General features: G+C 44.1%; 1 protein-coding gene across 3 annotated transcripts in view; it reads left to right on the forward strand.

Annotated features, from left to right (window-relative positions):
* The window catches only part of DBH (dopamine beta-hydroxylase), a 72,476-nt gene that overhangs the window by 42,289 nt on the left and 5,939 nt on the right, over positions 1 to 24,248 (forward strand). For all 3 annotated transcript variants that reach the window (XM_056538869.1, XM_056538870.1, XM_056538868.1), the window contains 6 exons: positions 774 to 940; positions 13,788 to 13,931; positions 14,475 to 14,513; positions 20,885 to 20,944; positions 22,117 to 22,244; positions 23,784 to 23,943. In XM_056538869.1, the coding sequence (XP_056394844.1) occupies positions 774 to 940; positions 13,788 to 13,931; positions 14,475 to 14,513; positions 20,885 to 20,944; positions 22,117 to 22,244; positions 23,784 to 23,943 (698 nt within the window). The remainder of the gene's footprint in view (positions 1 to 773; positions 941 to 13,787; positions 13,932 to 14,474; positions 14,514 to 20,884; positions 20,945 to 22,116; positions 22,245 to 23,783; positions 23,944 to 24,248) is intronic.

Genomic DNA, 24,248 nt, shown 5'->3' on the forward strand with positions numbered 1-24,248 from the left:
ATATGAGTATGAATTCCTGGGCACCTGTGGTACAGAATACTGACTCGCTGACATTTGGGGTACAGGACAATGACACAATGACAATGATACGCTGACACTTGGGGTACAGCAGTGGTCTTTAACTGTGGCTCTCCAGAAGTTGCAAAACTTCAACTCCCAACATGCTGGGGTACAGGATTATGAAACACTGACACTTGGGGTACAGGATAATGACACTTGGGGTACAGGATAATGACACTTGGGGTACAGGATAATGACAATGACACTTGGGGTACAGGATAATGACACTTGGGGTACAGTATAATGACAATGACACTAGGGGTACAGGATAATGACACTTGGGGTACAGTATAATGACACTTGGGGTACAGGATAATGACACTTGGGGTTCAAGATAATGACTCTGACACTTGGGGTACAGGATGACACTTTGGGTACAGGATAATGACACTTAGGGTACAGGATAATAACACTTGGGGTACAGGGTAATGACACTTGGGGTACAGGATAATGACTCTGACACTTGGGGTACAGGATGATAACACTTGGGGTACAGGATAATGACACTTGGGGTACAGGATAATGACACTTGGGGTACAGGATGATAACACTTGGGGTACAGGAAAATGACACTTGGGGTATAAGATAATGACTCTGACACTTGGGGTACAGGATAATGACACTTGGGGTACAGGATAATGACACTTGGGTTACAGAGTAATGACACTCTTGGGGTGTTAGTATTATTTCTACGTTGTTTCCTTTTTTGATAGGTCTACAAGACTCATCTGGTATCCGCCTCCATTACACCCCATCACTGAGGAGATATGATGCAGGGATCATGGAGCTTGGCTTGGTGTACACCCCGGTGATGGCCATCCCGCCCCACCAGAGACAATTCACCCTGACTGGATATTGCACAGGGAAATGCACTGATGAGGTGAGTAGAGATGAGCTACCTTGTAGAACCCAGGTTCGGTCTACACTTCAGTTCAGTTTGGTAGAAACTCAAACCTTGGGTGGTTGGTTTATGCTTAAACTCCTAAAATACAATCATCCACATAGTAGAAAAGAGACGTTGAAAGAAATACATGACCTCAAGGTAGTACATAAAGGCTTGCAAACAGCTCTCCCAGCCAGTCAGTAGGAAGTTTAGGGGTGAGCCACTGTAAAAGCTATGCACAAAGCTTTAGCAACCATTTTATAGATAGCAGGTGTTAGGTGAAGACCTCTGTGAGGGACATTGAGCTGTGAAAAATGCAGATAGAAGTAGAAACACACACATGTATATAATAATTGTAGTAAAGCGTCTGCGTCTGTTCTGTCAGTGTAAAATCTATTTCATTGCAAGTTATGTGTGACTGGTTTTATTTGTAGTGCACTATTTGTTGTGAAAAGTGTATAGGGGTTTTGTGTCACATTTACATACTTTCTAGAATGTCAATCTTGTTGCTACTTCCAACATTCTATATAGTGGATGTAATTCCCACTATCTACTCTTGCTGTGTACACGCCCAGTACTACTTCCCACTTCTGTGTACTAGGCCTAATCCCCACTATATTCACTTCTTGTGTACATGCCCAGTACTACTTTCCAGTTCTGTATGCTAGGCCTCATTTCTTCTATCTTCTCTTGCCCTGATTTTTTCCTATGCACAGTACTAGCTCCCAGGATGTAAATCTCTTCTTGACTTGTACACACAGATGACCGCACAGTAGCACTGTCTGCTGAATGTAGGTTGACTGTTTAACTTCATCTGTACCCAATAACACACCATGCAGCCGACGTATCACACAAAGGGTTAATGCTTCCTCCTCCTCGCCCGTATCCCTGTCGCACTTCAAAACAAGCTGCATATTTATGTGAACACGGGCTGTCAGGGAATACTTTGTGGATGATTGCAGCTTGTCTTCATGCCGCACGCCGCGCTTTGATGAATCTTTGATACGCGCTTATTCTGGGGTGTCTGCGATTTGTTTGTTCTTTGATAGATTTCAGTTTTCGTTTATAAGAACAGAAAGATTTCCTGTAACAATTAATATTAGAGTCAGCCATGTGTGCGGGTGTCACACAAACACTCCATGCTACACAGAAACCCCTACAACACACCCCATGATGCACACCCTCCTCCCCCCCCCCACACACACACACCCCCCATGCTACACAGACACCCCTATAACACACCCCATGGTACATCCCCTCCCACACACACCCCATGCTACACAGATACCCCTATAACACACCCCATGGTACACCCCCCTCCCACACACACACCCCATGCTACACAGATACCCTTATAACACACCCCATGGTACACCCCCCTCCCACACACACACCTCATGGTACACAGGCACCCCTCACACACACCCAGTGCTACACAGACACCCCTAACACACCCCGTAATGAAAAGACACCCCCCCACACACATACACACACCCCTTCATGCTACACAGACACCCCTAACACACCTCATGTGCACAGACACCCCACACATACACCCATGCTGCACAGACACCCCACACATACACCCATGCTGCAGAGACACCCCCTCACATACCACATGCTGCACAGACACCCCCTCACATACCACATGCTACCCAGACACACCACACCTAAACCCCATGTTACACAGACACCCCACACATACACATATGCTGCACAGACACCCCCCACACACACCCCATGCTACACATACACTCCCTATTCACACTTCATGCTACACAGACACCCCACTCCCACCCTGTGCTACACAGACACCCCCACACACACTCCATGCTACACATACACTCCCTATTCACACTCCATGCTACACAGACACCCCACTCCCACCCTGTGCTACACAGACACCCCCACACACACTCCATGCTACACATACACTCCCTATTCACACTCCATGCTACACAGACACCCCACTCCCACCCTGTGCTACACAGACACCCCCACACACACCCCATGCTACACATATACTCCCTATTCACACCCCATGCTACACATATACTCCCAATTCACACCCCCATGCTACACATATACTCCCTATTCACACCCCATGCTACACAGACACCCCGCACATACACTCCATGCTGCACTGACACCCCCCCCCCCCCCACACACTTATCCCATACTACACAGACATCCCCACGCACCCAATGCTACACACATACCCCATGCTACACAGACATCCCCCTACATACCCCATGCTACACAAGCACCCTATGCTACACACATACCAAATGCTGCAGACATACCCCATGCTGTAGCGATAACTCATATTGCACCCATAATTCACGCTGCACAGGCATCCATAAAGTCTCATACCTGAACTGGAGGAAAATTGGGAACTGGGCCCAGTGTAAAAGCTCTGGAGAGAACCTTCTCGTACTGGTTTCCCCATATGGTAGCCACTAGGGGAGATGGTGAGGGTTATGGTGGACATTGTAGTCCCAAATGTATATGGCTAATGCAATGTTCTTCTGTGAACCCCACAAAGATCTTTTTATCAGTGAAGCTGCTTTCGTATACACAGCACAGAAATGAGACTTCGGACTCTACGATTCGCCTTATAAACTTTACTGAACTCTTTGTGCAATTTCAGAATAATTCAGATACTTTGATACAGCTTTTGTAGGATACAACTTTGGGGTCAGGAGGATGAAAATCTGGTCACTGTCCCTTTTTATTAGCGCTTAAATAGCAAATGTACTGAATTTAGGAAACGTTAGGTGTTTTGGCACCTGTACGCTAAATGTCTACTGCAGATGTATGTGCGGGTATATATTCTCTCTGGTGCCCAAATTCTTTGTCCAAAATTACTTTATTCGCTGAATGAGGATCCGAACGGGTTGGTTGGTTCATTGTAGTGCAAGGTGCAAATGCAGACTTCATTTTCCTCATTATTTGGTGACAACTTTTGACACAAGATTTGGAAATGCGCTCAAGAGAAGTCCTTCTGACGTGACAGACAGGCTGCACTGACTCAACCATAGGCCCAAAATAGATCAGTGTAACAAAGAGAGGCCCTTGTTCAACCTGTCCTCTTTCGCAAAGATGTTCAGAGACTGGAATCTAGTAGGATGTGTGTAAGCAACAGATACGGGTTGGCACTGCTGACCCCTCTTGAGGGTGTTTTGTGGACAAGTAAAGCAATTTAGTTGGGCTCAGTCATTTCCACAGTATTGAGTATAAATGGTTGTGCTCAGTCCCTGAACAGTAGAAATCCAATGTAGTCAAATGATGTGTAGAATGAATAGATGGCACTTACCATGTGCTCCAAATACGTTTTATTCTGCGATCACCAACAGGTACAAAGACTGGTGCAGTAAGTGACAATGGTTTTGCGCTGGTACGCGCTTCTTCCCGGCTTACACAAAGAATTTATTCACCCTGTGCTTTAAATCCATCGCTTCCAAATGACGTAACACATCAGCTGACCACAATGGGGGGAGATTTATCAAAACCTGTGCAGAGGAAGAGTGGTGCAGTTGCCCATAGCAACCAATCAGATTGCTCCTTTCATTTTCCACAGGCCTCTTTAGAGGCCTGTGGAAAATGAAAGAAGCAATCTGATTGGTTGCTATGGGCAACTGCACCACTCTTCCTCTGCACAGGTTTTGATAAATCTCCCCCAATATTGTCACGTGGCTACTCCCGGCGTCCGAGGGGAGTGGAGTGAAGGCAAACTTCTCTCCCCCCCCCCCCCCCCCCCCCCCGTTTCCTCTACTTCGCTCAGGTACACACAAGGACATAGGGAGTAATGGAGACAAGTTACAAGTTTAAGTTTTGTAACTTGTTCTCTTGGTTTTAAGATATAGTACACTGTAGCTTTAATTAAGTTGTACACATTTGGGCTATTTATATATGGTAATGTATTTTTTTTGTATTTTTATGGTATATGTAATGTAGTATAATTGGATGCCTACTTTATTCCACTGCTCCATTTGTCTTATTTTTGGTCAGCCACCATTCACACTTGTCTCCATTACTCCCTATTTCCTTGTGTGTACCTGAACGAAGTAGTAGTCATTCGTCATTTGACTATAGTAGGATGTATCCTCACAGCGCCATAAGGAAGAGCCACATGATTGTAGACAGATAACATGTGACCTATGTATAAGGTATGCCTAGCAGAAGGAAACCTAAGACGACTTTACTTTGTTTCCTCAGGAAAAGCGGAACTGAGGGACACGTGGTAAAAACCAAGCCAGACTACTCACTAACTGGTTTAGGACCTCTTTTTTTTTTTTTATCCCAGGAGAGGAAGGGTAGACTAGGGACTTTGTCCTCCAATTGTTGGCCAGGAAATGACATGTGACCAAAATACCATTCAACTGTTTACATTAGATGTGGCAGTGTGAACACCTGTACTGGAACACTACACCCATAAGTAATAGATGGGCTCCGGGGCCCCATTTGTCACTAGGACCTAGGTGCAGTCCCTGCCTCCTCTATAGCTATGCCCCTTAGTAATAGCAGTATTGTTAATGGGGTACTCCCATGGAAAACACTTATTTATTTTTTTTTTTTTTATCAACTGGTGCCAGAAAGTTAAACAGATTTGTAAATTACTTCTATTAAAAAATCTTAATCCTTCCAGTACTTATTAGCTGCTGAATACTACAGAGGAAATGGTTTTCTTTTTTGCTTTCTGCTGACATCATGACAACAGTGCTCTCTGCTGACATCTCTGTCCATTTTAGGAACTGTCCAGAGCAGCATATGTTTGCTATGGGGATTTTTACCTACTCTGGACAGTTCCTAAAATGAACAGAGATGTCAGCAGAGAGCACTGTGGTCATGATGTCAGCAGAGAGCTCTGTGTTCCAAAAAGAAAATAATTTCCTCTGTAGTATTCAGACCCTAAAAAGTACTGGAAAGATTAAGATTTTTTTATAGAAGTAATTACAAATCTGTTTAACTTTCTGGCACCAGTTGATTTAAAAAAAAAAAAAAAAAGTTTTCCTCGGGAGTACCCCTTTAATGTAACCTATAACATGCAGAAAGAGGTTTGTATAGGCCCTCGGTACAGTGATTTGGGAACCTCTTTAAATTTTGTAAATATATACACAGAATCACAAATCATTAAAGGGTACCTCTCATCAAAAAAACTTTTGATATATTATAGATTAATGTATGCAGAATAACTTCACAATTGCATGTTATTAAAAAATATGCTTCTTTCTATTTAATTGTCCACTTTGAAGAAATGACCACTAGGGGTCTCCCTACCAGTCCTGGCAGCAAGCATTTCAGACTCATGCTGGAGTCCTAAACACTACGAGCTGCCAGTCTGCTTTGTTCACAAAGGAGAACACTCAGAGCTGTCAGCCTGCTTTGTTCACAGCCTGTTTGGCTGTGAACAAAGCAGGCTGGCAGCTCTGAGTGTTTAGGACTCCAGCATGAGTCAGAAATGCTTCCTGACAGGACTGATCGGGAAAAATACAATAGAAAGAAGCATATTTTTCATTAACATGCTATTGGAAAGTTATTCAACATTCATTAATCTAAAATATATCAAAAGTTTATTTCATGAGAGGTACCCTTTAAATAACCTGATAAACCATATTAAAGTATTACTATTTACAGGAAAAGACAATACCTCAAGCACCCCAAACCCCCTATATCCTTACCCTTTTAATTTAATTATTGAAAATAAGGGCAGGATGGCCCCCGAAATGTGTTAACAGAACTGCTAGCATGCCAGTTGACTGTCCGGACATGCTGGAAGTTGTAGTTCTACAACAACTGGAGGCACATTGGTTGGGAAACACTGTTCTACATCCATATTTTTACTTGACACATTCTTTCAAGGTAAAGTAGAAGTTTCTATGAATTATTTACATGTGATGAACCATGAAGTGGTATCGTGTGCGTGGAGCCGGGGCACAGAGGTTTTTGAGTGTCACTGAGTTGTCACTAATGTCCTGCCATTCTGACACCTGGGGACCACCAGCCGGCCGGCATTATTCTGGCTACAATTTGCTAAGTACAATGTTTTCTTGCTCAGGGGTTGGATTCATGGACGCTGTGGCCTGCAGGGGGGCAAATAAGCCCAGCTGTAAGGCTAAAAATAAAAGAGTATGCCCTTCCACAACTATTGGCGCGTACAAAGCATCTCACATCAGGCGCTGACCCGATAATTCATTATTATTATGGAACTGCAAATAGAGAATCCAGACCTGATAATATGTTCATAAGAGGATAGATAGATATGAGATAGATAGATAGATATGAGATAGATAGATATGAGATAGATAGATAGATATGAGATAGATAGATAGATAGATAGATAGATATGAGATAGATAGATATGAGATAGATATGAGATAGATAGATAGATATGAGATAGATAGATATGAGATAGATAGATATGAGAGATAGATAGATAGATATGAGATATATATATATATATATATCATATCTATTTATCTATCTCATATATATCTATCTGAGATAAATATATATATATATATATATATATGATAGATATATAGATATGAGATTGATATATATGAGATAGATATATATGAGATAGATATGAGATAGATAGATAGACAGTATATGAGATAGATATGTGGTGACACAGTGGTGTAAGGAATACCTGACCACTTTGTGACGCCAGGGCACCGTTAGCCTATACACGTTCCGAGGTTGGAGACTTCTCCTGGGCCAGACATGGGGAGTAAAGAAACACACCGACGTCAGGTTACAGATAACTGTCTTTACTGAGCAGGTGCAGATGTTATCACCCACAGACAGTCTGGAGCAGAGTAGAGAGTATGCAGCGTAACCCTTTGGGACACTTGTTGCCTTCCTGGGACTTATGGTGCTTTTCAGCCACTTAATTAATACTAACTTGATATGAGACTGAAGATTCTCCAGGCCGGATAGGGTTCTGACAAGGTCCTATTACTTTCTCCGCCAGGGCTTGACTTTCCTCTGTACGGGGGATCACTTGTAGAATGGCTGGATTGGAGGATTGGATTGAGAAGAGTTTAGTTCTTGGGCCTTCAGGATTTCTCCACACACCACTTCCCATCTTTACACACTTGTGCTCAGCCCTGATCACACTCCAACTTGGAATGAACTAGAACTGGGGGCAACTCCTCCCCCAGTACACTATATAGCTGACAATTTAGGGGTCCCCATTGGGAAGGCAGAGTCACATGGCTTACACTGCTCTCCTGCTCTTAAAGGTATAACACACATAAATAACATACTTTACAGTGCATATGGGAAACATGATAAAACGTATGATAAAGTGCTTGTGTGGTGTCCCAGTACCCATAGCTGTCCTGTGGCTTTGGACTGTCTCGGGCAGCTTGGTGGTGTACAGTGTTGGGCCCACTCAAGGGATGTACTGTTAAATCAATTATGTTCACATTATAATGTCAGATAATATATTTTCCTAAATTAATTGTACTATTGTTATATGTATATATGTTTTTCATTGTTACTGTATCTTTAATTAAGAGCAGTGAAACCCATGTCACCCTGCCTGCCAATGGGAACCCCTAAAGTCTCCCCTGTATAATGTAGTGGGGGAGAAGTTAGTCAGTTCAACCTAGTGTGGCTCCTGAGCAACAGCTTAATCCTTCCAGTACTTATTAGCTGCTGAATACTACAGAGGAAATTATTTTCTTTTTGGAACACAGTGCTCTCTGCTGACATCATGAGCACAGTGCTCTCTGCTGACATCTCTGTCCATTTTAGGAACTGTCCAGAGCAGCATAGGTTTGCTATGGGGCTTTTCTTCTACTCTGGACAGTTCTTAAAATGCACAGAGGTGTCAGCAGAGAGCTCTGTGTTCCAAAAGAAAATAATTTCCTCTGTAGTATTCGGCAGCTAATAAGTACTGGAAGGGTTAATAATTTTTAATAGAAGTAATTTACAAATCTGTTTAAACTTTCTGGCACCAGTTGATTTAAAAAAATAAAATAAATAAAGTTTTCCACCGGAGTACCCCTTTAACTCCATGTGTCTGGCCCAGGAGAAGCTGTCTCCAACCTTTATTTATAGGATAACTGTGCCCTGGCGTCACAAAGTGATCAGGTATTCTTACTAACACCCTGTGGCTATCACACTTGAACATTTGAAATACAGTAAACAGTCTCTTAGTGGGCCCAACACCTGTGCAGCAGGCATGCCCGACGAGATCCGCAGCCCCCAGGACAGCCCTCGCGGTGCTGGGATAGATCAATTTAATATACCGTATTTATCGGCGTATAACACGCACTTTTTAGGCTAAAATTTTTAGCCTAAAGTCTGTGTGCGTGTTATACGCTGATACACCCCCAGGAAAGGCAGGGGGAGAGAGGCTGCGCTGCCCGCTTCTCTCCCCCTGCCTTTCCTGGGGTCTAGAGCGCTGCTGTCGGCCCTTTTCACCCCCTGGTTATCGGCGCCGCTGCCCGTTCTGTCCCCCTGACTATCGGTGCCGGCGCCGATAGCCAGGGGGAGAGAAGCGGCGCCGACAGCCAGGGGGAGAGAAGGGGCAGCGGCACCCATTGCCGGCACCGCTGCCCCGTTGCCTCCCCCCATCCCCGGTGGCATAATTACCTGAGTCGGGTCCGTGCTGCTCCGCTGCTCCAGGCCTCCGTCGTTGCTATGCGCTGAACGGCGCGGCGCATGACGTCAGAGCGCCGCGCCGTGCATAGCAACGACGCTGGGGACGCACGACGGAGGCCTGGAGCAGCGGAGCAGCACGGACCCGACTCAGGTAATTATGCCACCGGGGATGGGGGGAGGCAACGGGGCAGCGGCGTCTCCCCCTGGCTGTCGGCGCCGCTTCTCTCCCCCTGGCTATCGGCGCCGGCACCGATAGTCAGGGGGACAGAACGGGCAGCGGCGCCGATAACCAGGGGGTGAAAATGGCCGACAGCAGCGCTCTAGACCCCAGGAAAGGCAGGGGGAGAGAAGCGGGCAGCGACGGCCTCTCTACCCCTGCCTTTCCTGGGGGTATATCGGGGTATACACGCGCACACACGCACCCTCATTTTATCATGGATATTTGGTTAAAAAACTTTTTTTACCCAAATATCCTTGGTAAAATGAGGGTGCGTGTTATAGGCCGGTGCGTGGTATACCCCGATAAATACGGTAAATTAAAATTCTAAATTATCATAATAAACTTCAAGCATTCTGGGCATTGTAGTTGTATCGTCACTGATGCCTATGTGACGCCAGGGCACCGTTAGCCTATACACGGTCCGAGGTTGGAGACAGCTTCTCCTGGGCCAGACACGGAGAGTAAAGGCATCCTGTGACTTTTAGTTCTGTGTGTCATGCACTGAACCGGAGACTGACCCCTCATTTCACAGTTATTTTTTGGAAAGAGAGATTGCATATCTTTCATCGCCTTCCGCGTTCCGTCTTGTCCTCTCATGCAGAAGAGACATTTACATGGAGATGGGATGTATAAATTATTGAGGAGCGCGGAGAATACACACGTTTCAAGTTTTTTTTTTTTTTTTTCTGGATTAACCTCATAATGAAGGACACAGCTACAGGGACAATTACAGTGCAGGCTTGCTGGGAGTAGTAGTCCTTCAGTGACACCACGTGGCATGTGATGTATCTAACCTCATGTTCCCTTGTGGACTCAACCAATCTTTTGTCAAGTAAGTTGACCCCGTAGTGTGGAGTGCAGGAACGATACCTCCGGACACATGGATAACATGGAAACAACAAAAAACAAAAAAAAAACATTACTGAATCTAATGCAATAGATCAGTGGTCTTCAACATCAGAGGAAATGCATTTCTTTTTTTGGATTTCTCTTTAGTACACAGCCCCTAAAAAGTACTGGAAGGATTAAGATTTTTAATAGAAGTGATTTACAAATCTGTTTAACTTTCTGGCACCAGTTGATTTAAAAAAAAGTTTTCCATGGGAGTACCCCTTTAACTCTTGCACATCCAGGGTTCCCTCTTGATGGGGGCGCCGCTCTGCCCACTGCAAGAAAGTAAGTAGTCAGCATTCAAAGCACCCTCCCAGCCAGCACCACTGTCGCACCCCCCTTCCCCAGTCTACTGTGTCACCCCAGTAGTAAGGAGATTACATGAGGAGGAGGTTTGTTACAGTGTGTCACCCCAGTAGTAAGGTAATTACATGAGGAGGAGGAGGTTTGTTACAGTGTGTCACCCCAGTAGTAAGGAGATTACATGAGGAGGAGGTTTGTTACAGTGTGTCACCCCAGTAGTAAGGAGATTACATGAGGAGGAGGTTTGTTACAATGTGTCACCCCAGTAGTAAGGTAATTGAGGAGGAGGTTTGTTACAGTGTGTCACCCCAGTAGTAAGGAGATTACATGAGAAGGTTTGTTACAGTGTGTTACCCCAGTAGTAAGGAGATTACATGAAGAGGGGGTTTGTTACAGTGTGTCACCCCAGTAGTAAGGAGATTACATGAGGAGGAGGTTTGTTACAGTGTGTCACCCCAGTAGTAAGGTAATTACATGAGGAGGAGGTTTGTTACAGTGTGTCACCCCAGTAGTAAGGTAATTACATGAGGAGGAGGTTTGTTACAGTGTGTCACACCAGTAGTAAGGAGATTACATGAGGAGGTTTGTTACAGTGTGTCACCCCAGTAGTAAGGTAATTACATGAGGAGGAGGTTTGTTACAGTGTGTTACCCCAGTAGTAAGGAGATTGCATGATGAGGAGGTTTGTTACAGTGTGTCACCCCAGTAGTTAGGTAATTACATGAGGAGGAGGTTTGTTACAGTGTGTCACCCCAGTAGTAAGGAGATTACATGAGGAGGAGGTTTGTTACAGTGTGTCACCCCAGTAGTAAGGTGATTACACGAGGAGGAGATTTGTTACAGTGTGTCACCCCAGTAGTAAGGAGATTACACGAGGAGGAGGTTTGTTACAGTGTGTCACCCCAGTAGTAAGGAGATTACATGAGGAGGAGGTTTGTTACAGTGTGTCACCCCAGTAGTAAGGAGATTACATGAGGAGGAGGTTTGTTACAGTGTGTCACACCAGTAGTAAGGAGATTACATGAGGAGGTTTGTTACAGTGTGTCACCCCAGTAGTAAGGTAATTACATGAGGAGGAGGTTTGTTACAGTGTGTTACCCCAGTAGTAAGGAGATTGCATGATGAGGAGGTTTGTTACAGTGTGTCACCCCAGTAGTTAGGTAATTACATGAGGAGGAGGTTTGTTACAGTGTGTCACCCCAGTAGTAAGGAGATTACATGAGGAGGAGGTTTGTTACAGTGTGTCACCCCAGTAGTAAGGTGATTACACGAGTAGGAGATTTGTTACAGTGTGTCACCCCAGTAGTAAGGAGATTACACGAGGAGGAGGTTTGTTACAGTGTGTCACCCCAGTAGTAAGGAGATTACATGAGGAGGAGGTTTGTTACAGTGTGTCACCCCAGTAGTAAGGAGATTACATGAGGAGGAGGTTTGTTACAGTGTGTCACACCAGTAGTAAGGAGATTACATGGGGAGGAGGTTTGTTACAGTGTGTCACCCCAGTAGTAAGGTAATTACATGAGGAGGAGGTTTGTTACAGTGTGTCACACCAGTAGTAAGGAGATTACATGAGGAGGTTTGTTACAGTGTGTCACCCCAGTAGTAAGGTAATTACATGAGGAGGAGGTTTGTTACAGTGTGTTACCCCAGTAGTAAGGAGATTGCATGATGAGGAGGTTTGTTACAGTGTGTCACCCCAGTAGTTAGGTAATTACATGAGGAGGAGGTTTGTTACAGTGTGTCACCCCAGTAGTAAGGAGATTACATGAGGAGGAGGTTTGTTACAGTGTGTCACCCCAGTAGTAAGGTGATTACACGAGGAGGAGATTTGTTACAGTGTGTCACCCCAGTAGTAAGGAGATTACACGAGGAGGAGGTTTGTTACAGTGTGTCACCCCAGTAGTAAGGAGATTACATGAGGAGGAGGTTTGTTACAGTGTGTCACCCCAGTAGTAAGGAGATTACATGAGGAGGAGGTTTGTTACAGTGTGTCACACCAGTAGTAAGGAGATTACATGAGGAGGTTTGTTACAGTGTGTCACCCCAGTAGTAAGGTAATTACATGAGGAGGAGGTTTGTTACAGTGTGTTACCCCAGTAGTAAGGAGATTGCATGATGAGGAGGTTTGTTACAGTGTGTCACCCCAGTAGTTAGGTAATTACATGAGGAGGAGGTTTGTTACAGTGTGTCACCCCAGTAGTAAGGAGATTACATGAGGAGGAGGTTTGTTACAGTGTGTCACCCCAGTAGTAAGGTGATTACACGAGTAGGAGATTTGTTACAGTGTGTCACCCCAGTAGTAAGGAGATTACACGAGGAGGAGGTTTGTTACAGTGTGTCACCCCAGTAGTAAGGAGATTACATGAGGAGGAGGTTTGTTACAGTGTGTCACCCCAGTAGTAAGGAGATTACATGAGGAGGAGGTTTGTTACAGTGTGTCACACCAGTAGTAAGGAGATTACATGGGGAGGAGGTTTGTTACAGTGTGTCACCCCAGTAGTAAGGAGATTACATGAGGAGGAGGTTTGTTACAGTGTGTCACCCCAGTAGTAAGGAGATTACATGGGGAGGAGGTTTGTTACAGTGTGTCACCCCAGTAGTAAGGAGATTACATGAGGAGGGGGGTTGTTACAGTGTGTCACCCCAGTAATAAGGTGGGGCGTGTCAAAGGACGGAGTTATGCACCAGCCCTGGGTTCAAACACTACCCGATGCCAATAAAACCCACTTAGACTGTAGTATTGTGATATAGTAGTATTTTGCACAATATGAAGTATCTCCTGTATATAACACACCCCTGTGCTCTGTGTTCCAGGCTCTCCCTGCAGAGGGGATTCACATATTTGCCTCTCAGCTCCACACACATTTAACAGGGCGGTCGGTGACTACCGTGAGGGTGCGGGATGGGAAGGAAATCGCCATTGTAAATCAGGATAAACATTTCAGCCCACACTTTCAGGTAAGTCTATGAAACCGGGGTGTACATAAAGGTGGGGTCAAAATGGTTAAATGCTGGAGGACGTCTTTAACCCCTGTTTACACCCCTTGCCAGACAGAAGGGCAGCAAGGCCTTCAGAGGAATCCAGGTTCCTACCACCTATGGCAGTGTTTTCCAACCAGGGTGCCTTCAGCTGTTGCAAAACTACAACTCCCAGCATGCCCGGACAGCCGTTGGCTGTCCGGGCATGCTGGGAGATGTAGTTTTGCAACAACTGGAGGTACGCTGTTTGGAAAACACTGATATAGGGGGAGATTTAGCAAAACCTGTATAGAGGAAAATTGGTGCAGTTGCCCATAGCAACCATAGCAATCTGATCACTTCTTTCATTTTGCAGAGGCCTCTTTTTAAACCGAAAGAAGCTATTTGATTGGTTGTTATAGGCAAATGCACCACTTTTCCTCTACACAAGATTTGATAGGTCTCCCCCATAATGTTATGGAATAACCCAGTTTTCAGGATCAGGTGATCAGGTTGATACGTGTCTTGTGTTTCTGCCCACAGGAGATCAGGATGCTGAATAAACCTGTCCACGTTATACCGGTGAGTGAAATACACTACTGTAAGGGTGCGATCACACTGCGGAATCTACCCCTCTGATCACCCCGCATCACCCCGCATCACTTCATTCCCCCTCTGATCACCCCGCATCACTTCATTCCCCCTCTGATCACCCCGCATCACTTCATTCCCCCCCCCCGATCACCCCACATCACTTCATTCCCCCTCTGATCACCCCGCATCACTTCATTCCCCCTCTGATCACCCCTCATCACTTCATTCCCCCTCTGATCACCCCGCATCACTTCATTCCCCCTCTGATCACCCCGCATCACTTCATTCCCCCTCTGATCACCCCGCATCACTTCATTCCCCCCCCCCCCCCGATCACCCCACATCACTTCATTCCCCCTCTGATCACCCCGCATCACTTCATTCCCCCTCTGATCACCCCGCATCACTTCATTCCCCCTCTGATCACCCCGCATCACTTCATTCCCCCTCTGATCATCCCCATCACTTCATTCCCCCTCTGATCACCCCGCATCACTTCATTCCCCCTCTGATCATCTCCATCACTTCATTCCCCCTCTGATCATCCCCATCACTTCATTCCCCCTCTGATCACCCCGCATCACTTCATTCCCCCTCTGATCACCCCCCATCACTTCATTCCCCCTCTGATCACCCCGCATCACTTCATTCCCCCTCTGATCACCCGCATCACTTCATTCCCCCTCTGATCACCCCCCATCACTTCATTCCCCCTCTGATCACCCGCATCACTTCATTCCCCCTCTGATCACCCCCCATCACTTCATTCCCCCTCTGATCACCCCGCATCACTTCATTCCCCCTCTGATCACCCCGCATCACTTCATTCCCCCTCTGATCACCCCGCATCACTTCATTCCCCCCCGATCACCCCGCATCGCTTCATTCCCCCTCTGATCACCCCGCATCACTTCATTCCCCCTCTGATCACCCCGCATCACTTCATTCCCCCCCCGATCACCCCGCATCGCTTCATTCCCCCTCTGATCACCCCGCATCACTTCATTCCCCATCTGATCACCCCGCATCACTTCATTCCCCCTCTGATCACCCCGCATCACTTCATTCCCCCCCCGATCACTTCATTCCCCCCCCGATCACCCCGCATCACTTCATCCCCCCCCCCGATCACCCCGCATCGCTTCATTCCCCCTCTGATCACCCCGCATCACTTCATTCCCCCTCTGATCACCCCGCATCGCTTCATTCCCCCTCTGATCACCCCGCATCACTTCATTCCCCCTCTGATCACCCCGCATCACTTCATTCCCCCTCTGATCACCCCGCATCACTTCATTCCCCCTCTGATCACCCCGCATCACTTCATTCCCCCTCTGATCACCCCGCATCACTTCATTCCCCCTCTGATCACCCCGCATCACTTCATTCCCCCTCTGATCAGCCCGCATCACTTCATTCCCCCTCTGATCACCCCGCATCACTTCATTCCCCCTCTGATCACCCCGCATCACTTCATTCCCCCTCTGATCACCCCACATCACCCCGCATCACTTCATTCCCCCTCTGATCACCCCGCATCACTTAATTCCCCCTCTGATCACCCCACATCGCTTCATTCCCCCTCTGATCACCCCGCATCACTTCATTCCCCCTCTGATCACCCCACATCGCTTCATTCTCCCCCTTGATCCCTAGCTATGTTACTTTATTCACCTTCTTTGATCGCCTGTGCCACTTCATTACCATCCCCATTTTTCACCCCATGTGCGACTTCATTGTTCCCTTGATTCACCCCTGTGCCCTTTGTCCCCTCCCCCCTGTGCTAGTTCATTCTCACCTGACCTCGGTCCAGCAGACTCAGGTACATGTTGGCTGTTCGACCGACGTCCTCATGCGCGGCACTGGCGAGTGACATCCTCCCGATCCGCTCCTCTGCCCAACATCAGGGGCATCACTCATCTTTCCCGGCAGCCAGTGCTGCCTGGTCAAGATTAGCAACACGGGCCATGGCTACTTAAAGGGGTACTCCGATGGAAAACATTTTTTTTTTTTAATCAACTAGTGCCAGAAAGTTAAACAGATTTGTAAATGACTTCTATCAAAAAATCTTTAACCTTCTAGTACTTTTTTGCAGCTGTATGCAACAGAGGAAATTCTTTTCTTTTTGAATTTCTTTTTTGTCTTGTCCACAGTGCTCTCTGCTGACACCTCTGTCCGTATCAGGAACTGTTCAGAGCAGCATAGGTTTGCTATGGGGATTTTCTCCTGCTCTGGACAGTTCCTGACATGGACAGAGGTGTCAGCAGAGAGCACTGTGGACAAGACAAAAAAGAAATTCAAAAAGAAAAGAATTTCCTCTGCAGCATACAGTCGCTAAAAAGTACTGGATGGGTAAAGATTTTTTAATAGAAGTGATTTACAAATCTGTTCAACTTTCTGGCACCAGTCGATTAAAAAAAATTTAAATAAATGTTTTCCACCGGAGTACCCTTTGAATGGTGACCAGCGGTGGCTTTTGCTGCCGTGGAACGGTCCTGCGACATACCTTGTGATCGCCGCTGGCACACTAATGTGCCGTGGCACCCAGTTTGGAAAGCCCTACCTTAGATGGTCAATGAAAAAGTGGAGGTTTGGACAACGCTTATCATATGTGTATGGCCAGCTCTAATTTAAATGGCTCTAATGGCTTATTTAAAGGGGTACTCTCATGGAAAACTTTTTTTTATTAAATCAACTGGTGCCAGAAAGTTAAACAGATTTGTAAATTACTTCTATTAAAAAATCTTTACCCTTCCAGTACTTTTTAGGGGCTGTATACTACAGAGGAAATGATTTTCTTTTTGGATTTCTCTTATGTCACTACCACAGTGCTCTCTGCTGACCTCTGTTGTCCATTTTAGGAACTGTCCAGAGCAGGAGAAAATCCCCATAGCAAACATATGCTGCTCTGGACAGTTCCTAAAATGGACAGCAGAGGTCAGCAGAGAGCACTGTGGTAGTGACATAAGAGAAATCCAAAAAGAAAAGAATTTCCTCTGTAGTATTCAGCAGCTAATAAGTACTGGAAGGATTAAGATTTACTAATAGAAGTAATTTACAAATCTGTTTAACTTTCTGGCACCAGTTGATTTAAAAAAAAAAGTTTTCCACCGGAGTACCCCTTTAACTAAGCCCCAGTGCCATTGCTTATAGCCCCTCTATGTGATGCTGTCTCTCCCAGGTTCTTTCCTCTCCTGATTCCAGCTGTCTGGATGGATCGGGGGAGTTATTTTTTTGAATTATTAATGTATTAATCTGATTGTCCCCGGCTTCTCCAGAAGTCAATACCACTTATGCAGACAATGCACTTCAGCATCTACATGGTAATGGCCTCCGTGTACTGTACTGAGACATCAAGGTCACCGCAATGTAAACACTGAGCGCGCTACGTATACAGCAAAAGAAGAGCACAGACTGCAGAGGGTTAATATGGGGGGGGGGGGTGTGAATCAGCTGCTTGGATCTACTGGGTCTATAGAATTTACAGAAACACTCTACTACAGCTATTGTACAATGTAAAGAGTAGTTATGGATATAGATGCCCTAGATATGATGGTGTCCTGCTCTATGCAAGGTCCAAATGCATTCTGTAGACCAGTATTTCCCAGTCAGTGTGCCTCCAGCTGTTGCGAAACTACAACTCCCAGAAGGCCCGGACAGCCTTTGGCTGTCCGGGCCTGCTGGGAGTTGTAGTTTTGCAACAACTGAAGTTACACTGGTTGGGGAACACTGGACTATAGTAAAGTTTACTGTTGGCTTTAATGGTCAAACATACAGTATGAATTGACTATACATGACTTTTTATAAAGTTTGGCAGAAAACTGAGAAACACTGGTGGGAACAAACGTTTCTTGCCCCTTTAAAGAATTGGATGTCTTGCTCTTGTATGTTATTATCTTTATGTTCTAGTCTACCTCTATTATGTTATCTTTATGTTGTAGGCTACCTCTATTATGTTATGTTATCTTTATGTTCTAGTCTACCTCTATTATGTTGTTATCTTTATGTTCTAGTCTACCTCTGTTATGTTATCTTTATGTTCTAGTCTACCTCTATTATGTTATCTTTATGTTCTAGTCTACCTCTATTATGTTATCTTTATGTTCTAGTCTACCTCTATTATGTTATCTTTATGTTCTAGTCTACCTCTATTATGTTATCTTTGTGTTCTAGTCTACCTCTATTATGTTGTTATCTTTATGTTCTAGTCTACCTCTATTATGTTATCTTTATGTTCTAGGCTACCTCTATTATGTTGTTATCTTTATGTTCTAGTCTACCTCTATTATGTTATGTTATCTTTATGTTCTAGTCTACCTCTATTACGTTATCTTTATGTTCTAGTCTACCTCTATTATGTTATGTTATCTTTATCTCCTAGTCTACCTCTATTATGTTATCTTTATGTTCTAGTCTACCTCTATTATGTTATGTTATCTTTATGTTCTAGTCTACCTGTTATGTTATCTTTATGTTCTAGTCCACCTCTATTATGTTATGTTATCTTTATGTTCTAGTCTACCTCTATTACGTTATCTTTATGTTCTAGTCTACCTCTATTATGTTATCTTTGTGTTCTAGTCTACCTCTATTATGTTATCTTTATGTTCTAGTCTACCTCTATTATGTTATCTTTGTGTTCTAGTCTACCTCTATTATGTTATGTTATCTTTATGTTCTAGTCTACCTCTGTTATGTTATCTTTATGTTCTAGTCTACCTCTATTACGTTATCTTTATGTTCTAGTCTACCTCTATTATGTTATGTTATCTTTATGTTCTAGGCTACCTCTATTATGTTATGTTATCTTTATGTTCTAGTCTACCTCTATTATGTTATCTTTATGTTCTAGTCTACTTCTATTATGTTATCTATATGTTCTAGTCTACCTCTGTTATGTGATCTTTATGTTCTAGTCTATCTCTATTATGTTATGTTATCTTTATGTTCTAGTCTACCTCTATTATGTTATCTTTATGTTCTAGTCTACCTCTATTATGTTATCTTTATGTTCTAGTCTGTCTCTGTTATGTTATCTTTATGTTCTAGTCTGTCTCTGTTATGTTATGTTATCTTTATGTTCTCGTCTACCTCTATTATGTTATGTTATCTTTATGTTCTCGTCTACCTCTATTATGTTATGTTATGTTCTAGTCTACCTCTATTATGTTATGTTATCTTTATGTTCTAGTCTACCTCTATTATGTTATGTTATCTTTATGTTCTAGTCTACCTCTATTATGTTATCTTTATGTTCTAGTCTACCTCTATTATGTTATCTTTATGTTCTAGTCTATCTCTATTATGTTATGTTATCTTTATGTTCTAGGCTACCTCTATTATGTTATCTTTATGTTCTAGTCTACCTCTATTATGTTATGTTATCTTTATGTTCTAGTCTACCTCTATTATGTTATCTTTATGTTCTAGTCTACCTCTATTATGTTATGCTATCTTTATGTTCTAGTCTACCTCTATTATGTTATGTTATCTTTATGTTCTAATCTACCTCTTATGTTATCTTTATGTTCTAGTCTACCTCTATTATGTTATCTTTATGTTCTAGTCTACCTCTATTATGTTATCTTTATGTTCTAGGCTACCTCTATTATGTTATCTTTATGTTCTAGTCTACCTCTATTATGTTATGTTATCTTTATGTTCTAGTCTACCTCTATTATGTTATCTTTATGTTCTAGTCTACCTCTATTATGTTATGCTATCTTTATGTTCTAGTCTACCTCTATTATGTTATGTTATCTTTATGTTCTAATCTACCTCTGTTATGTTATCTTTATGTTCTAGTCTACCTCTATTATGTTATCTTTATGTTCTAGTCTACCTCTATTATGTTATCTTTATGTTCTAGTCTACCTCTATTATGTTATCTTTATGTTCTAGTCTACCTCTATTATGTTATCTTTATGTTCTAGTCTACCTCTATTATGTTATCTTTATGTTCTAGTCTACCTCTATTATGTTATCTTTATGTTCTAGTCTACCTCTATTATGTGATCTTTATGTTCTAGTCTACCTCTATTATGTTATGTTATCTTTATGTTCTAGTCTACCTCTATTATGTTGTTATCTTTATGTTCTAGTCTACCTCTATTATGTTATCTTTATGTTCTAGTCTACCTCTGTTATGTTATCTTTATGTTCTAGTCTACCTCTGTTAGTATGTATGTTATGCCTTAGCCCAGTTAGCTACCATTAAAGAGCCCATAGAGGTACCACAGGATATTCATAGACACCCACTATAGTCACCCAATATGTCTGTTCTTGAGTTAACCTTTTATTTACCACACAGGTCACATAAAGCAGTAGTAACTAAACGTGTTCTGTATTTGGACTCGCAGGGGGATTTGCTGGTAACAAGATGCTCTTACAACACGGAAGATAGAAGCAAAGTAACCGTGGTAAGAACTCACGTAATTCATGTGTCTTAAAACATTTCTTGTAGATCTCCCCAGGTGCTTTGGGAAGAACTTATGTTGGAGTAAGTCTGGATTACATAAGCTTATCTGGCGGCTATCTTCTCTACGGTTCCTTCACTCAGCGATTCTTTACTGCGGACGGTAGCTCCGTAATTCCCATCTTTTATGTTGTTTCTTTTTCTATTCTTGGCTTATTTTAGGCTTAAAGGGGTTATCCAGGAAAAAACTTTTTTTTTTTATATATGAACTGGCTCCAGAAAGTTAAACAGATTTGTAAATGACTTCTATTAAAAAATCTTAAGCCTTTCAGTACTTATGAGCTTCTGAAGTTAAGGTTGTTCTTTTCTGTCTAAGTGCTCTCTGATGACACCTGTCTCGGGAACCGCCCAGTTTAGAAGCAAATCCCCATAGCAAACCTCTTCTAAACTGGGTGTTTCCCGAGACAGGTGTCATCAGAGAGCACTTAGACAGAAAAGAACAACCTTAACTTCAGAAGCTCATAAGTGCTGAAAGGATTAAGATTTTTTAATAGCAGTAATGTAGAAATCTGTTTAACTTTCTGGAGCCAGTTCATACATAAAAAAAAGTTTTTTTCCTGGATAACCCCCTTTAAAGAGGATCAATCATTTTAAGGCTGAATCAACACAGTGTTTCCCAACCAGGGCACCTCCAGCTGTTGCAAAACTACAACTCCCAGCATGGCCGGACAGCCGAAGGCTGTCCGGCCATGCTGGGAGTTGTAGTTTTGAAACAGCTGGAGGCGCCCTGGTTGGGAAACACTGACCTTACAACACACACATACAATTCCAAAAACAGCCATATTGTGTCTTATCATAAAAAAAAGATAACCATGTAGGGGAAAAGTTGCTGAGTGAACCAATCAGATCGCATCTTTCATTTTTCAGAGGACTTTTCAAAAATGAAAGAAGCGATCTGATTGGTTGCTATGGGCAACTCAGCAACTTTTCCTCAGCAAAGGTCTTGATGAATCTCCCCCATAGTGCCGAAATAGTGTCAAACATTGTGTCGAACGGTGACTAAAATATACAGACGACACTATAACATTGGGGTAACAGCGTGGTGGGGCAAGGTGGTATGACCCCTTAGAGGCCTCTTACTTTTTTTATTTTTTATTCTTGCGTTGCTTTTTGTAGGGCGGGTTCAGTATTACTGATGAGATGTGTGTGAACTACATACATTATTACCCCCGCACCGAGCTGGAACTGTGCAAGAGCCACGTGGACCTGGGATATTTGAAAAAGTACTTTAACCTTGTGAACAGGTGAGTATAAAAGATCCGCAGGGGTGGGGACAGAAAACTGGACAGCCAATCAAATCACAGGATTGGTGATGGCAGCAGGAGAGGAGCGTGCTGATCTAATGGAGGAGCGGCCTATCTGCTCATGGGGTAATATTAGGTAGGACAGGGCTGAATATGAAAGGGGTTGTGTGCTAGCAGCAGGAACCCCAGTCATGGCTAAAAACTTTGGGGTGTGCATCACTCGCAGGGTCGGTGCAAGGATTCTTGTCTACACAGGTGAAGGTGCATTTTGTGGTTACCACATATATATACAGTATGGGGAAGATTTATCAAAACCTGTCCAGAGGAAAAGTTGCTGAGTTGCCCATAGCAACCAATCAGATCACTTCTTTCATTTTTGAAAAGACCTCTGAGAAATGAAAGAAGCGATCTGATTGGTTGCTATGGGCAACTCAGCAACTTTTCCTGTAGAAAGATTTTGATAAATCTCCCCCTATGTGTGTGTGTATATTGTGCCCCCTGAAATTAATGAATATAAATAAATGTGTATATATATATAAAAATATCTAAATCCCCCTGCCAGTGACTGGAGATTGGGATTGTTCCACACCAAATTCCCCCCTTCCCCCGGTCTCAGTGCCCTAAGGCAGCTACCTAAGCTGCCTTATGGGTAGCGCCGGCCCTGACTTGTTACTATGCAAGAGAGCACCACTAGCCCTGATCTTAGAGAATACTGTAGATTTTACATAGCTTTATACACCAAGTTATAGTCTATTAAATGGGGTACCGTGCAGGAGTAACACCCTTGTCCCAATTCTAAGATAGAGATCCCCCAGCCAGTGTAGCCATTGCTGTAATCTACCATTAAAGGGGTAGTCCAGTGGTGAAAAACTTATCCCCTATCCTAAGGATAGGGGATAAGTTTGAGATCGCGGGGGGTCCAACCGCTGGGGCCCCCTGCGATCTCTCTGTACGGGGCCCCGGCTCTCCGGCCAGATAGCGGGTGTCGACCCCCGCACAAAGCGGCGGCCGACATGCCCCCTCAATACATCTCTATGGCAGAGCCGGAGATTGCCGAAGGCAGCGCTTCGGGTCTGCCATAGAGTTGTATTGAGGGGGCGTGTCGGCCGCCGCCTCGTGCGGAGGTCGACACGCCCCCTTCCCGCGGGCTGTCGGGGCTCCGTACAGGAGATCGCAGGGGGCCCCAGCGGTCGGACCCCCCGCGATCTGCAACTTATCCCCTATCCTTAGGATAGGGGATAAGTTGCTCACCACTGAGTCACCACTGGACTACTCCTTTAATTCACTTGTACACTGTAGTTATTTCTCTTCCTTTTTTTGCCAAAAAAGAGTGACCTTATACAGCTGCTCCCGTATGGGAACAACCCCACTTTTAAGCATTCACCACTTGCTCTTTCATGTGAGCGGCTCCTCTTTTGACACGGACATGTGGCTTACCATGGGCTGTCTACAGAACACTGCCCTATTGTTGTAACGTAAACATAGTACCCTACCCGATGGAGATTGGGATCGTCCATTTAACAGCTGTTCCTTCCATAGATTCAGCGGTGATGAGGTCTGCACATGTCCACAGTCAGCTGTCACCGAGCAGTTCAACGAAGTCCCATGGAATTCCTTCACCAGCGAAGTCCTGGATTCCTTATATAGCTATTCCCCCATCTCCATGCATTGTAACAAGTCCTCCGCTGTGAGGTTCCCGGTGAGTATTACACTTTCTACCTGGCACAAGGAGCATGCGCGATGTTCTAGGTCAGAAGTCTAGGACTAGTCTGGACTAGATAAACATTCTCCGCTCTTGTCAAATCGAGGAGGGGATCAAGAAGAGATCAAGCCCACTTTGACCCTAAGGGCCCTTGTGCACCTGACAGTCCGGACATGCTGCAAGTCGTAATTTTGCACCATCTGGAGGGCCACAGTTTGGAGACCACTCTGCTAAAAAAAAAAATCTTAATCCTTCCAGTACTTATCACCTGCTGTATGATCTACAGGAAGATCTTTTCTTTT

Source organism: Hyla sarda, chromosome 9, assembly GCF_029499605.1.
Source record: "Hyla sarda isolate aHylSar1 chromosome 9, aHylSar1.hap1, whole genome shotgun sequence".
Lineage (NCBI taxonomy): Eukaryota > Metazoa > Chordata > Amphibia > Anura > Hylidae > Hyla > Hyla sarda.